General features: G+C 44.5%; 1 protein-coding gene across 1 annotated transcript in view; it reads left to right on the top strand.

Annotated features, from left to right (window-relative positions):
* trpa1b (transient receptor potential cation channel, subfamily A, member 1b) overlaps positions 1 to 16,308 on the top strand; it is a 207,151-nt gene that overhangs the window by 148,330 nt on the left and 42,513 nt on the right. Inside the window, exons 19-20 of the mRNA XM_085993966.1 lie at positions 10,636 to 10,725; positions 13,453 to 13,622. Of these exons, the coding sequence (XP_085850092.1) occupies positions 10,636 to 10,725; positions 13,453 to 13,622 (260 nt within the window). The remainder of the gene's footprint in view (positions 1 to 10,635; positions 10,726 to 13,452; positions 13,623 to 16,308) is intronic.

Below are 16,308 nucleotides of genomic sequence, written 5' to 3'. Positions count from 1 at the left end.
AGTGGGGTACCGCAAGGATCGGCCCTAGGACCCCAGCTGTTCACAATATACATTAATGACCTGGACGAGGGAATTGGATGTAATATCTCCAAATTTGCAGATGACACAAAGCTGGGTGGGAGGGTATGCTGTGAGGAGGATGTCATGAAACTCCAGTACGATTTGGAAAGGTTAGGTGATTGGGCAAAAACATGGCAAATGCACTATAATGTGGATAAATGCAAGGTTATCCACTTTGGTGGCAAAAACAGGAAGGCAGATTATTATTTGAATGGCAATAGATTGGGAGAAGGGGAAGTGCAAAGAGACCTGGGTGTTCTTGCACACCAGTCGCTGAAGGTAAGCATGCAGGTGCAGCAGGCGGTTAAGAAGGCAAATGGTATGTTGGCCTTCGTAGCAAGAGGGTTTGAGTACAGGAACAAGGATGTCTTGCTACAGTTGTACAGGGCCTTGGTGAGACCGCACCTTGAGTATTGTGTGCAGTTTTGGTCGCCTTACCTGAGGAAGGACGTGCTTGCCATGGAAGGAGTGCAGCGAAGATTCACCAGGCTGATACCTGGGATGGCAGGAATGACATATGAGGAGAGATTGTGTTGATTGGGCTTATACTCACTGGAGTTTAGAAGATTGAGAGGGGATCTCATTGAAACCTATAAAATTCTGTCAGGCCTGGACAGACTAGATGCTGGAAGGATGTTCCCGATGATTGGGGAGTTCAAAACCAGGGGTCATAGTCTAAGGATAAGGGGTAGGACATTTAGGACTGAAATGAGGAGGAATTTCTTCACCCAGAGAGTGGTGAACCTGTGGAATTCTCTGCCACAGAGGGCGGTGGAGGCCAGTTCATTAAATATATTCAAGAAAGAGTTGGATATATTTCTTAAGACTAAAGGGATCAAGGGATATGGGGAGAAGGCAGGGACAGGGTACTGAATTTGGATGATCAGCCATGATCTCATTGAATGGCGGAGCAGGCTCGAAGGGCCGAATGGCCTACTCCTGCTCCTATCTTCTATGTTTCTATTTTTCTATGTAAGTCAAGTTTACGATGTTCGGCTGGTAGGGAATAATTAGATGCGCACAAATCCCCTTAGGTATGGATAATAAAGGCTGTAGATGTACATACCTTGATTTATCCATTTACAGGGAAACCAGATACAAAGTTAACCTGTGCAACTGGCATAGGTTTATGTTGTTACTGGAGTTGACCCATAATCCTGATGCATACATCAATCTTCTTAATATCTGGAGTCTCATACAGTCCTATGGCTAGTGGTTTAATTAAAAGGACATGAAGCAGAGCAGGTATATCTGTATTGTATATGTTGTTGGTGAAAAATAGATTCACTCGAGTCTGCCTTAAAGTAAAAGTACACAGTTTATTAACAGAACGTTCTGGGAGAAGAACCATAGACCCTGCGGTCTAATGGTCACCTTCTCACTGTTACAGTGATATCGAAACTTCTTTTATACAGGCAAAACACTACACACAAATGTGTTCACCCAATCATGTTCCCCTAGCAACAAGGTATTGAAACTTTACACAAATGTGTTCATCCAATTATGTTCCCCCAGCAACAATTTTCTTGTCCTCATCCAATCATGTTCCCCCAGCAACAAGGTATTGAACCTTCTTTTATACATTATAGCAAAATATTACACACAGGTGTCTTCAACCAATCACGCTCCCCCAGCAACAACTCCCCTGTCCTCACAGGAATGATATGGAACCTTCTAGAACTTTGGCCGGTTTTTTAATAGTTAATTACCAGATGGGCAGCTTTGCAGCTACCAATTACTGTAACTCATCAATACACACAATTTTGATTCATCTACTTTGCATTATAGAATAGTAGAATTACATTAATACATCCAGAGGGCTTCCAGCAAATAGTTTGCAGAAGGCTGCACCACTGAATAATTGTGAAATATTTAGTGTTTCCCACATTCAATAACTGTTCAACAATAATGTCAAGCACAATGGTTTTAATGGGAGCAGACACAAACATTTAATTCCTGCCCCGTCTTAAGCTGAGTTTGTTTTGTCTTGTGCCATTGTTTCTTATTTACAAGTTCACTTCTTACAATACATTCTTTAACTCTTTATATTGCTGCTTTAAGCTATATAATTTTCACCCTAACAGTCCCTCCTGTTGGTCCCTGATCAAAACTTGATTTGTCCTGGGAACCAATGTACCAGGGTAAAAATGGCAGCACGCAGCTCCTTGTTATCCATTTACAAAATCCAACAACGATCACAATTGTTTATGACACTCTTGATGATTCCTTTATGCCATTATTGGCTATTGTCCATTTTGATCCTTCATTCTTATCTGATGTGTCGAAAACATGTCCTTCTCTTTGATATCCATTTTCTCCTTTTCTTTTGTTCGTGTTTCCTTCTTCATCTGTTTATCTGTTTCTTCTTGTGCCTTATGCCATAACCACAGGTTGAACCCTACTCTATCTCTAAGACATTTCTTATACAAATATTCATACAAACGTTACCTGCGCATAAGCATTTTCCATCTAACTGTTTGTACTCCTAAATAAACAAAGCTCTCTCTCGAACGTTACAATACTCCTGTTTGACTGGTGCGGCAGGTACAACATTTTTGCCAATTGGGCATAACAACATTTTATCGCTAAGAATGCACAGTACATTAGGATTATTATAACAAAGACCAACATCAATCCATGTAACAATGAGGGGCCGATTGATCCCAACCACCCGGTTGTCCAATTCCACAGAGTTGATTCAGGTGGTTGTCAAAGTTTTCCCACCTCCTTCCGAATATGTTCGACCAAATTAGTTATATTTTCTGAACTGTCAGGAATGTATGTGCAACACTCAGATCCTATCAGGGCACATGTTCCACCCTTCTCCGCTAGCGGCTAATCTAGAGCCATTCTATTCTGTAAGGCAACTGTGCGTATTGCCACCATCTCGGTGTTAATTTTACTCAGTGACTCAGCCGTCTCATTGGCTACTTCCTCAAGAATCGAGGCTACAAGCCGAATTTCTTTTATTGCCCTGGCCGTTCCATACCTGGGGAATAGGATAGCGAAGAATCGTTCTGTTTCAGTAATAGCTCTTTTGGATCGATAATGATAAGGATTCGCTAGAGAGGGCAAGTGATAAATATATGGCACCACATATGCCAGGTAACATGATCCTGTCCAGCCCCGTGGCAACCAGGGGTATGCCTTGTGGCCACAAATAAAGCATGTCCCATTGTACGAGGTGGTTTTATCAACATCAAACCCTGCAGATACCAGGGAGTAGTTGAAAGTACCTGTCTGGTTGGCGTATGGGACTTCCAGTGTACAACCATAATACTGAGAGGACGTATAAAGGGGAAACCCGTCAGCAGTACCAGTTACTGTAAAATTATACGCACACCGACTAGTGCCTACGAATATTCCCCCAGTCAAATTCCTTACTAAACATATTGTCCCCGGTAGCCTTCCCATACCTGTGGCCTTGGTGAGGGTGAGGAAGGGAGGCTGTTGGGAGCGGGCGTACCCTGGTTGGTACCACCCTTCGAAGGTATTCATATAATATCCCCCTGCTTCCCAGGGCTCTATCACCAACCCTAACTGTTTGTTGCTTGTAGATTCTATTCTCCTGTGGGGATGGATAAAATATCATCATTAGCTTAAGTCCTCGAACATAACCATTTGGACTTCCTCCCGCCTTGGGGCTAGTTGGGGTTGGCGGGATTGTTCCCATACGTACTTCAGGATGCACTCCAAGGTGTATCCCATTAAGATAATACATATTATCCATACCAATGTTCGTACTATCATCCATTCCCATTCTTTGTATTGCCTGATATATTCTTCGCTATCTGTAAAGGGTATCTGTTCTGGTGTAGCCATTGCTAAGCTGATGAAGGGTCATAGACTTTCAACTGCGTCCATTGCTTCCATCGTCCCATGCCCTTCATATCAATGCAAGCACACGTATCCCCACTAATTAGAATTTGGTATGGCCCTGACCACTTTGGTGCAAATCCGGGTTTCTCAGGTAGATTTTTAACCATTACCTTAGTCCCCGCTGGAGGAATGTACGGGAGCGCAGTTAACTCCAAATCTTTGTGCTTTTCCTCCTGCCGATCCCGAGTTTGTTCCCTCATTTCTTTCAACTGGTCACTTAATTCCAATACGTATCTACGGATTTTGTCCTTGAGGGGGCCTACCTCTTCCCCACCAGTTATTATTCCATGGGGAAGCCGCATTGCCCTTCCCGTCATTAATTCGTACGGGGATAAGCCTGTCGTTCGATTCGGGATTGCCCACAACTTCATTAATACGGCTGGCAACATATCTACCCATTGTTGTTGCCTTTCTCCTAGGGCCTTGGCTAGGGCTGTTTTTAAAGTTCGATTCATTCGTTCCACCATCCCGGAACTTTGGGGATGATAGGGGATGTGGAATTTTTGTTTTATCCCCATCCATTCACATATCTTTTTCACTACAGCTCCTGTAAAATGTGTCCCTTGGTCAGAATCGATCTGTACTGGCACTCCCCATCTGGGAATTACTTCTTCTGCCATGATTTTAGCTACAGTGGTGGCTGTACAATCCCGAGTCGCAAATGCCTCAACCCATCTGGTGAATTGATCTATGATTACCAAACAATATTTTCATCCCCTGGAAGTGAGAAGTGGACCCGTGAAGTCTATCTGTATATTTTCCCATGGCCCCCGTGGTCGGGGTTGGTGGGCTAATCGTATCTTTATCGGTCGCCCTGGGTTATACTGTGCACACCTCAGGCACCGTTGACAGTACTTTGCCGCGTCCTTTCCCAAACCCGGCCACCACTATTCTTTACTTAATAACTCAATCATTGCTCCCCTTCCTGTGTGGGTATCCCTGTGGTGCAATTCCAGGAGTATCTGTCGGGTACATGTCGGAGCCACCACCTTTCCATCCTTTCGCCAGATTCCCCCGGAATCTGGCCTGCCCCCTGCGCGATGCCACTCTTGTCTTTCTCCTTCAGAGACATCTTTGTGCAACTCACTGATGTCTATGTGTTCTACCTGGACACTTGACACTCTCTCCTCAACTAGTTCTTGTTCAAGGGCTTGTCTTGCTGCTAAATCTGCAGCCTGATTCCCTTTTTGCTCTGGGCTTTCCACCTTCTGGTGTGCCTTTATTTTTACCACGGCTGCTTGTAAGGGAGCCTCTGTGGCTTCCAAGAGAGCCTTTATCCGTTCCTCATGTTTGATGGAATCCCCCCCAGCTGTCAGAAACCCCCTTCTCCCCCAAGCAGTCATATAATCGTGTACTACTCCGAAGGCGTATCTACTATCTGTGTATATATTGGCTGTTTTCCCCTTTGCCAATTCCAACGCCTTTGTTAAAGCTACTATCTCCGCTACCTGCGCCGATAACCCACCATCGAGTCGTCCTGACGCCTCGGTTTTCAACTGCCCATTGACCACTGCCCATCCTGTACGTGGGGCCCCCTCAATGGACTTTCTAGACCCATCAACGTACAAGGTGACTTGTGCTCCTTCCAGCAGTTCATGTCGTATTTTTCCTTCCCCTACTTCCTCGTCTACGTCAGCGCATCTATGGGGGTCGCCTGCCCCCAACATACCTTCCACCGGGTTTTCCCTTGTATCACGGACAATCAAAACTGACTTGTCTCGGGGAATCAGGACCGCCTCCCAACACGCTCTGCGCATGTTGAACACTGACCGTAATTTGTTATTGTTTAACATTTCTACCAAAGTGTGCTTAGTGTGTAAAATAATATCCCCGGTCATCACAGTTGGTTCACTCACTTTTACTGCCCATACTGCCTTTACTGCTTCACATATTACCTTATATGGCTGTTTCACCTGGTTCCAATCTTGGGTCAATACCCCAGCACTCCCTACCTTTGCCAAATGGGACAAGGGTTTGGTTGTTTTTACCTTATTCCCATCCGGCAGAGGCCAATTATCTTACTCTGTCCGGGATCCACTAGTAAGTTAAACTCTCTTAGTAAATCAATGCCCATTTTGTTCCTTTGTTATTGGGACATAAATAAAATTGTGCCGGTAGTAACTTCCCGGCTATTTCCAATGTTTGCACTTCACTTCGATATGCTGGGATCTTGGTTCCTCCCAGACCTATTATATACATTTTGTGTTTAGTGACGGGTAATGATAGATTCGTGAGAGACACTGTCGCTCCGGTATCTATTAACATATCACACTGTTGGCCCTCTAACAATGCTGGTACATAGGCCCGGTTCTCATCTGCCTCCCTCCTAACGGGGGCCACTGCCCGTCATTTGGTTCCCTGTGCTTTTAGGAAGTCGAGCAACTGTTGGTAATCCCCTGGGGTACTTGGGGTAGTTGTGTTCACTTGGGTCTCCCGTTTTGTCCAACAATGGTTAGTGGTATGGCCCAATTTTCCGCAGTTATTACAACTGAGGAGGTTCTGTTTTGGGCCCCTACATTCTTTAGCTTTATGTCCCATTTTCCCACAGTTAAAACAGACCCCTTTCTTCCTTTGTGGTGCCTGTCCTGACTGGGTGCCAGCAGTGCCTACCCGTTCCTGTTTTATCTGTCTTTCATGCGGCTGGTCATCCTTCCCATCTATCTGGCAAGCCCATCTTACGGCTGTGTCGTATGTGTCAGCCACCACCACACCCATTTTCAATATTTTCTGATGTTCTGCGGATAACCCGTCTTTAAACATTTTTATAAACACGGCATCATCCCGCAGGGGATTATCTTGTCCTGATGACTCTTGATACTGATACCACAGCCGTTCTCCATAGGTGTTTGCGTTCTCACCTTTCTTTTTCCTTATTTGCATGATCAATCCCCAGTTGGCTGTTGCTGCCCCCATTACAAGTTGTACCGCATTCTTAAAGTTATTCCTAGCTGTGTTTCGATTGGCTTCGGTTTTGTTAATTTGGGGTATCCAATCCCCACTTTTATATAAGTCAGCTACTTGTTCCCACTTATCTCTGGGGCATTTAGCCCGTACCAACTGATGTATATCTCTCTCGTGCATGTCATGGATCTCGTAGAGTTCCTGTAGTTTCTGCCAGAACTGGACGTTCCGGGTCCTCGCCTTCATCTCTCCTAAATCTTGATTAATCATCTGTTTCTCAGCAGGCGTGAAAGCTTTGTACATCAAAGGGTTTTGGGCATTCTGTGTGCGTCTAAGTGGTGCCGCCTTGACGGTCTTAATGTCGTCCTCACTTTCTGAGTCCTCTAGTGGTGCAGTGGCTTCCGCCTTGTTGTAAGGCGGGGGCCTTTCCTCAACCCCACTTCCTGCGGCGCATAGTCCCACATTTATTTCATTCCAAAGTCCTGACCTGTCCATCCTATATCCATCTTTCCATTGTGTTCCATTTTTCAGGAACTCATTTTCCTGTTCCAATACTTCTATCCTTTCTCTATGCCTCATCAATCTACAGCGCAATTTGCTATTCTTTTGTATCATTGATACCAATTGATTTACCAAAATGACTCCCACCATTTTGCCTCTATTTTGTTTCTGTTTATCCCACCACTCCCTCTGAGCGGCTGGCGTCTGAAACGGGTCCCACCCGTCCTTCCACATCTTGTCTACCATACCCTTCTGGTCATCTGCATAGAACCTCGAGAGAGACCCAAGGGGTCCCCCCTCTATTTCTTTCCCCGATGCCATAACAAGTCCAACTTCAGACTTACCTGCAGCTGAGTTCCTCTATTCGGGCTGGTCTGCAACTCCTGAAACAATTTCTGGTTAGACAATTTTGGCGTTTGTATCTCAATTCGGACCTACTCTTACCCTTTCTCCTAGGTTCTCTTCCTTCTCACACAGTCAGACACATATATAGTCCTCGACCTCACGATCCTAGGATACTTTTAAGTCTCAACCTACTTAATCCTGGCCATCACGTGGGGCCCAATTGCCCTCTTAATTCTGGCTCAGGCTAGGATCGATGAGACAGGTATCCTCCTTATCCGTGTCGATCAGTCAAGTACCATTCAATCCTTCACGACTTTTATCGCAACACAGTGTTCCCTATCAGTCAAGATGGTGGCCGTGACGGTCCGGTGCTGAGATCGCTCTCCCGTTTTTGGGCGGCCAGCTCTCGCCGCTCGCTCCCGCAACCGGAGCGAGGTGCTCGGCGAGTCGGGCAGAGGCAGCGCAGCGTGGTGAGCAGCAGCAGCAGCCAAGCCGACCCGCTGGAGCACATCGGCCAGCAGCTCCTCGGCAGGAAGGAATTCCGACTGGGAGGAGGGGAGCTGAGCATGGCGGCCAGAGGCCGACCCATGAAGAGAGAGAAGTAGGCCCCGGGCCGTGGAGCGTGGAGCCGGCGATGGTGAAGAGGAGGCCGCATTGGCGCATTCACATCCCGACGATGTGTTTGGCGAGTCGGGCAGAGGAGCGCAGCGCAACGAGCAGCAGCAGCAGACCCACGACACGCTGCAGCACGTCGGCCGGCAGCTTCATTTCGGGTAACTCACAGTCCGGATGGGAGGAGGGGAGCCGGGCATGGTGGCCAGAGCGGGAGAAGCAGGCCACCACATGTGGAGCCGGCAACAGTGAGGAGGAGGCCGCGGTGAAGAGGAGGATGGAGCGGCTGAGGGACATCGTGCTCCCACTGCCACGGGAAGCCATTGTATTGACTCTGAACGCGGCGCTGTATGTATAGCTGACGCGTCCCTACGGGGAACAAGCATTCCATTGTACTTGTTACATATGGCAAATAAATCTAATCTCTGATCTCTGATCTCTGATCTCTCTATTTCATATAATTCACACCATACAACTGTGTTCTCCTACCTCTTGCAGACTTTTACTTGATTCGTGATGCTACGGCACTGTTCCTCCACCTCCCCAGATGACTCAATTTCTGGATGGTCAAAATTTGGCTTCTCATCCGGGTTCACAGGTGCGGGCGGTCTTTCAGTTCCGGAGCATCCTGCCGACTATGCCAATTTGTTGGTGAAAAGTAAATTCACTCGAATCTGTCTTAAAGTAAAAGTACACAGTTTATTAACAGAACGTTCTAGGAGAAGAACCATAGACCCCGCGTTCTAATGGTCACCTTCTCACCGTTACAGTGATATCGTAACTTCTTTTATACAGGCAAAACACTACACACAAATGTGTTCACCCAATCATGTTCCCCCAGCAACAAGTTATTGAAACTTTACACAAATGTGTTCATCCAATTATGTTACCCCAGCAACAATTTTCTTGTCCTCATCCAATCATGTTCCCCCAGCAACAAGGTATTGAAACTTCTTTTATACATTATAGCAAAATATTATACACAGGTGTCTTCAACCAATCATGCTCCCCCAGCAACAACTCCCCTGTCCTCACAGGAATGATATGGAACCTTCCAGAACTTTGGGCAGTTTTTTAATAGTTAATTACAAAATTGGCAGTTTTGCAGCTACCAATTACTGTAACTCATCAATACACACAATTTTGATTCATCTACTTTGCATTATAGAATAGTAGAATTACATTAATACATCCAAAGGGCTTCCAGCAAATAGTTTGCAGAAGGCTGCACCACTGAATAATTGTGAAATATAATATAAATGTGTTTCCCACATTCAATAACTGTTCAACAATAATGTCAAGCACAATGGTTTTAATGGGAGCAGACACAAACAGTTAATTCCTGCCCCATCTTAAGCTGAGTTTGTTTTGTCTTGTGCCATTGTTTCTTATTTACAAGTTCACTTCTTACAATACATTCTTTAACTCTTTATGTTGCTGCTTTAAGCTATATAATTTTCACCCTAACAATGTAAATGCAGAGAATGCCTGGGATTCTGAGTACTGGACTTGCACCTGTTTAATACGTTCCTGAATAATACAAAGTAGACCAATTCATATAACTTCAGGTCACTAATTCAAGTCCATGGAAAAAAATAGTGAAATCTTATATAAATAAGCTTTAAAATACTTTTGGAATCAGAACAGCATAGTGGTTCAGCTAAATGGACAATATCTGAAAGTTTAATAGTCCAACAGAACTGATGTCTTGGATATCAGCTATTTAATTATGTTTCTGTAGTTTTATGTATGTTCTGATAATCTATTTCTGAAAAAGCTGGGTAAGATGTATAGAATATGAGTGAAGAACTCAAAAAAACTTAGCCTAGAAATTCTGGAATCCTTGCTCCACCAATGAAATGAGGCAGGGTGAATCTTCTTTCTCCCTGTCTGCCCTGGCCTGACACACTCCTAATCCAGGGAATGGAGGCATTTGTATAATAATAGTGGGCGATCGTTCACAGCATTACTGGGGTGCCTGCCCCATGGGGGCAATGAGATTTTGAACCTGTACCTTGCTGGGGGCGAACCTTTGGGGGTTCTCAGGCAAATTTGGCCTAAGTCTGCATAGTTCAGAACTTTGAATGCAGGCTCTTCTGTTCTTCCTGTGCCACTCTCTTAATGGCAATCGGAATTTCTCAGAACAGGGCAGAAACCCAACAGAAACAGGTTCCATTCCAAATCCCTCCCCTCCACCCAAGTTAGGCTAATTCCGTGCCCCAAGTGGGATGACATTTCTAGACCCTTATGTTTAAATACTTGAAGTTTATTCATACTTGTGTCAGATGGAATACTAACATGGCATTAAATAGTTTCAACTTGTTGTTCCTGCCACAGGAATCTTCATTTCATGAAATATGTACAATAGCTGTATTTACCATGAGCATTCTTGGAGCATGTAAGGAGATTTATCAAATTTTACAACAGGTAAGATGCACATAAAGGAAAGTTTTAAGTGTGGTTCTCTTCTAAATACTGATCTTCGATTTTTAACAACTAGCTGTAATGAACTGAAAGCCCATCATAGAATCATAGAATCTCACAGCCCAGAAGGAGGACATTCAAGCCATGTGCCTGTGCCAGCTCTTTGAAAGAGCTGTCCAATTAGTCTCCCTCCCGCTCTTTTCCCATAGCCCTGCAAATTTCTTCTTTTCAAGCATTTATCCAATTCCCTTTTGAAAGTTACTATTGAATTTGCTTCCCTTTCAGGCAGTGCATCAGGCCAAGCTGGTGAAAATAAAAGTATTTCTTGTGTCAACTGTCCTCATTAAATAAGAGTAGCGGGTCTCTGTGTTATAGTTCACAGTATACTGTTGTATGATCCTTTAATGCACCATGGTCTTATTATCAGGAATAGACAAACCCTGAGGTCAATTTAAGGGTATTTTTGTTCCTAGGGAAGTTTCTCAGAAACCAGCAAGAAATTACAGGGTTTTTTTTCTTTTACTTATGTCGTTTTTAAAATGTAACACAAAAATTTGTATTTGTACTGTTTCTGGGAGATGACTGTTACCTTGTAAAGGGAGCCTTTGATTAAGAATGACACAGAAGTAATACCAGAGCTGTTACATAAAACAGTTACAGGAAGTGTGCTATGGTATGCAATGTGCACAAGAATTTTAGTGCTGGATTTTCATTCACAACTACCTGAAATGAAGAGCTATCACAATGGAAAATGAAGGAAAATTGACTGGGGAGGCCTACCAGGGTGTAGTTAGGGCTCCTAGCCTGTGATATGTCAAGTGCACTTAACCACTTCTTACTATCACATGGAATGAACTAAATTGGCTGGACACTGGCACTGATGATGGCGGGGACCTCAGGAAGAGGCAGAGTGCGATAGTTTACTTGGCACTAAGACATTTGTAAATACTTCAGCCACGTGTCTTGCACTCATGCACTGCGATCTGCCATTGTTGAGGGGAAAAAAAGAAAGACTTGCATATATATAGCGCCTTTCATGACCTTAGGACATCCCAAAGCGCTCTACAGTCAATGAAGTACTTTTGAATTGTAGTCACTCATGTAATGTAGGAAATGCAGCAGCCAATTTGCGCAGAGCAAGCTCCCACACATATAATGACCAGATAATCTATTTTTAGTGATGTTAATTGAGGGATAAATATTGGCCTTGACATCAGGGATAAATCCCCAGCTCTTCTTCGAATAGTGCTATACAATGTTCCCTGTAGTTTAGTTTGGCGCCACGTAGCCCCTTTCAGGGGCTGCATGGCCCATTCGAAATACCGTCCATGCGGTTTTCGCACTGAAAAGCCGGCAAGCTGGCTGCGCAGGATCCCTTGAGCACTGCGCGGCCGTGGATTTGGCACCATGGGATCTTTTACATCCACCTGAGAGTTTAACGTCTTATCTGAAAGACGGCACCTCTGACAGTGCAGTACTCCCTTAGTACTGCACTGGTGTGTCAGCCTAGATTTTTGTGCTCAGATCTCTGGGTATGTTGCTACAGTCTTCTCCTTCTGTCAGTCTTGACAGGATGTGGTAAGGCTGTGGAACTTTTGCACTGATCTGTTTGTTGTGGGGCTACTTAGGTCTGTCTGTAGCCTAAGTGTTGTTTAGCATACAGTTAGCCTTGTGTTGTAGCTTCACTAGGTTGGTTCCTCATACAAAGATATGCATGGTGCTGTTCCTGGCACACCCTTTTGCATTCCCCGTTGAACCAGAGTTGGTCTCTGGGTTTGGTGGTGATAGAGGAGTGAGGGTTTTGTGGGGTCATGAGATTATGGATTGTGGTAATATACAAATCTGCTTCTGCTGATGGTCCTCAACACCTCATGGGTGCCCAGTTTTGGGCTGCTAGATCTGTTCTTATTCTGTCTCACTTAGCACTTAGTAGTGCCACACTACATGACAGAGGATGTCTTCACAGTGTAGACAAGATTTTGTCTTCACAAGGACTATGCAGTGGTCACATCTACCAATGCTATCATGGGCAGACAACTCAGTGACAGATAGATTGGTAAGAACAAGGTGAAGTGGGTTAATCCTTCATGCTGGTTCCTTCACCACCTGATGCAGAACCAATCTGGCAGGTATATACTTCAGGATTTGGCCAGCTCGGTCAGTGGTGGGACTACCAAAACGACTCTTGGTGTAACACATACTTCCTCTTTTGGTTCCTTCCTTTCATACTAATTATTATACATTTACTATCTTAAACTGAAGAGTGTGAGTTGGTGCTTTTTATGTGTTACTTTTGCATACAACAGATGGGTAGAGAATGTTTGCAAATAGTTTTTAAATTGAACCATTAATACTTGGCTTAATTAGTGAGGACTTGCTGAATCTGCTAAAGGAAAGCAAATTCAGTCATGGAGGGCAGTGTTAGGAGTACGAGAACAGTCTTAAACAGTGTTTAAAGCTACATTATATTTCCATTGACTCCTGGTAAGGTACTGCCCAAAACAGGTCAGTAGAAGCTAAAATAAGTCAATGTATTTGAAAATTTGAAACAGCACTCACCTGGCTAGCTAAGGAAAAGAATGCATTCGGAAGGATAGCAGAATGCAACACACATCAAGCTGATCAATCCCTACAGTAATTCAGGAAAGAATAAAACAATATTGTAACTGTTATTGTGATTGTATTAATTGCTACTGTGCTAACATTCATTTTTTTTGTCTTAATAAACAGAGATGGCAGTACTTGTTTGATTCAACCAATCTTCTAGACTGGCTTATGTGTGTGACATCCATTCTATTTGTAATTCCCTGGGTGTTCCATGTCTCACATCCAATGCAGTGGCAGTGTGGTACTATTAGTGCATATGCAGCATGGGCAAACTTCCTATTATACCTCCGAAGGTATCGTTTATTTCACATTTTTTTAAAAATATTTTAATTTATCAATATTATGTCCTGTGCTGTTACCAGGATTTAACAGAAGAAACTATTTAAGAAACATTTAAGGAAGTACTTACCTGTGTGTTCATAAATCCTTGAGACCTCCTGTGACACTTGAGAACTGTAAGGCTTTAGCTGATCAGCGCTGGTATAGGGAGTTGAGAGCATGAATTCTGAATGCATGGGTATATAGCTCTTTGTGGCAGTGTACCATTATTAGGAACTACGGGGCAGAAATTCAACATTGTTGTGGCCAGTTCATGGGGGTAAGATGGGCATAACAATGTCAAATTTAGCAGTGGGAAGGCTCGTGCCTGATTTGCGTGAGAGCGCAGGCCACTGCTAAACTTCTCAGGTCCTTTCCTGAGATAAACGCAGGTCTCATTTCAATATGGAAATGAGGGTTCTGTACCCGTTTCAGGAACTATCCATGAAATGCGCCTGCCTGGAGTGGAGTAGGTGCTGGACCTGTTCTGCTCAGCGTTACGGAGTGCAGCTTGGAACAGAGTGTAAGCCTGCGAGTTTGGTGAGTAAGGGAGTTTGGTGAGAAGGGGAGGGAGGTGCTCCTTTCTTCTTTTTCTATCTTTGTCAGCCTCCAGGAAAGCAGGAATTAAAAATCTGCACAAGAGGGGACAGAGAACCAGCGGGATTTCGGCTCTGTGAAACCCCCCAACCGCATTCAGAGAAAAATAAAAGGTGACATCACAGGGAAAAGGCAGAGGCAGTAGACCTGAGCGGGAGCGAGAGCGGAGGCAGAGCAAATAAGCAGTGTGGCAGAGGAAGGCCCGAGAACAGAGGCAGTGAACCTGACAACAAAAACAAGGAGTGACGTCACAGGAAAGCAGGGAAGTGATTGGTTGGTCAGTATTTCTCTGTTTTCTTGGGCATTGGTTTAAGTTAAGAGCCGGGATTAAAAACTAAACATTCAAAACTTAAACACTTAATTAATTAAATACATTAGAGATGGCAGGGCAGGTGATGTATTACTGCTGCAACATGTGGGAGCTGGTGGACACCATTGAGGTCCACGGCGACCACATTTGCAGTAAGTTTTGGTTGCTTGAGGAACTTCGGCTCCGCGTTGATGAGCTGGAGTCCGAGCTTCAAACACTGTGGCACATCAGGGAGGGGGAGAGTTACCTGGACGCTGTGTTCCAGGATGCAGTCACACCCCTTAGATTAATTAATTCAAATTTGGTCCGTGGTCAGGGACAGGTGTGTGTGACTACGAGCGAGGCAGGTACAGGGACCCAGGAGGTAGTGGTGGAGGAGCCTCAACCCTTGCTCTTGTCCAACAGTTATGAGGTTCTTACTCCCTGTGTGGGCGAGAGCAGGGACTGCAGGGAGGATGAGCAAACTGACCACAGCACCGTAGTACAGGGAGCCATTCAAATGGGGGGAGCAAAAAGAAATGTGGTAGTGGTGGGGGACAGTATAGTTAGTGGGATAGATACTGTTCTCTGCAGCCAAGTGAGTGAGTCCCGAAGGCTGTGTTGCTTCCCCGGTACCAGGGTAAAGGACATCTCCTCTGGGCTGGAGAGGAACTTAGATGGGAGGGGAAAGATCCAGTTGTCGTGGTCCATGTAGGTATGAGGTTCTGCTGAGGGAGCATGAGCAGCTAGGGGCTAAATTACAAAGCAAAACCACAAAGGTAATAATCTGTGGATTACTACCTGAGCCACGTGCAAATTGGCATAGGGTAAATAAGATCAGAGAGATGAACAAGGGGCTCAAAGATTAGTGTGGGAGAAATGGGTTTTGATTCCTGGGGTACTGGCATCAGTACTGGGATAAGAGGGAGCTGTTCCTTCGGGACGGGCTTCATTTGAACAAGGCTGGGACCAGTGTCCTGGCGAATCAAATAACTAGGGCTGTAGATAGGGCTTTAAACTAATTATTGGGGGGGAGGGATATGCTGAGCGGAAAATAAAAAATTCAAAGAAAAATGAGAAGGCAAAAGTGCAGGGTAGCGATAGGGGTAATGATAACCAGAGTGTGACAGGAAGGGACAGAGCGTATACACATTAGAGTGCATAAGAAAGAGGGGTCAGAGTAGGGAAAAATGGTAAAAAGACAAAATTAAAAGCTCTATATCTGAACGCACGCAGCATTAACAAGATAGATGAGTTGACAGCACAAATAGAAATAAATGGGTATGATCTGATAGTCATTACAGAGACGTGGTTGCAAGGTGACCAAGGCTGGGAACTGAATATTCAGCGGTATTTGCCATTTCATAAGGATAGGCAGAAAGGAAAAGGAGATGGTGTAAGGGATGATTTCAGTGCAGTAATGAGAAATGATATTGGCCTAGAAGATTAAGACGTAGAATCAGTTTGGGTGGAGATAAGAAATAATAAGGGTAAGAAGTCACTGGTGGGAATGGTCTACAGGCCCCCAAACAGTAGCCACACTGTAGGTCAGAGTATAAATCAAGAAATAATAGAGGCTTGTAAGAAAGGTACGACTATAATCATGGGAGATTTTAATCTTCATATTGATTGGGCAAAGCAAATTACAAAGGTAGACTTGAGGAAGAGTTCTTAGAGTGTATAAGGGATGGTTTCTTGGAACAATATGTTGTAGAACCAACCAGGGAGAACACAATTTTTGATCCGACAATGTGTAACGAGGCTGGACTAATTAA

Source organism: Somniosus microcephalus, chromosome 7 (genome assembly GCF_052327205.1).
Source record: "Somniosus microcephalus isolate GS21.2 chromosome 7, FLI_Smic_1.0, whole genome shotgun sequence".
In the NCBI taxonomy this organism is placed as follows: domain Eukaryota; kingdom Metazoa; phylum Chordata; class Chondrichthyes; order Squaliformes; family Somniosidae; genus Somniosus; species Somniosus microcephalus.
This window is presented reverse-complemented; position numbering and strand designations above follow the sequence as displayed.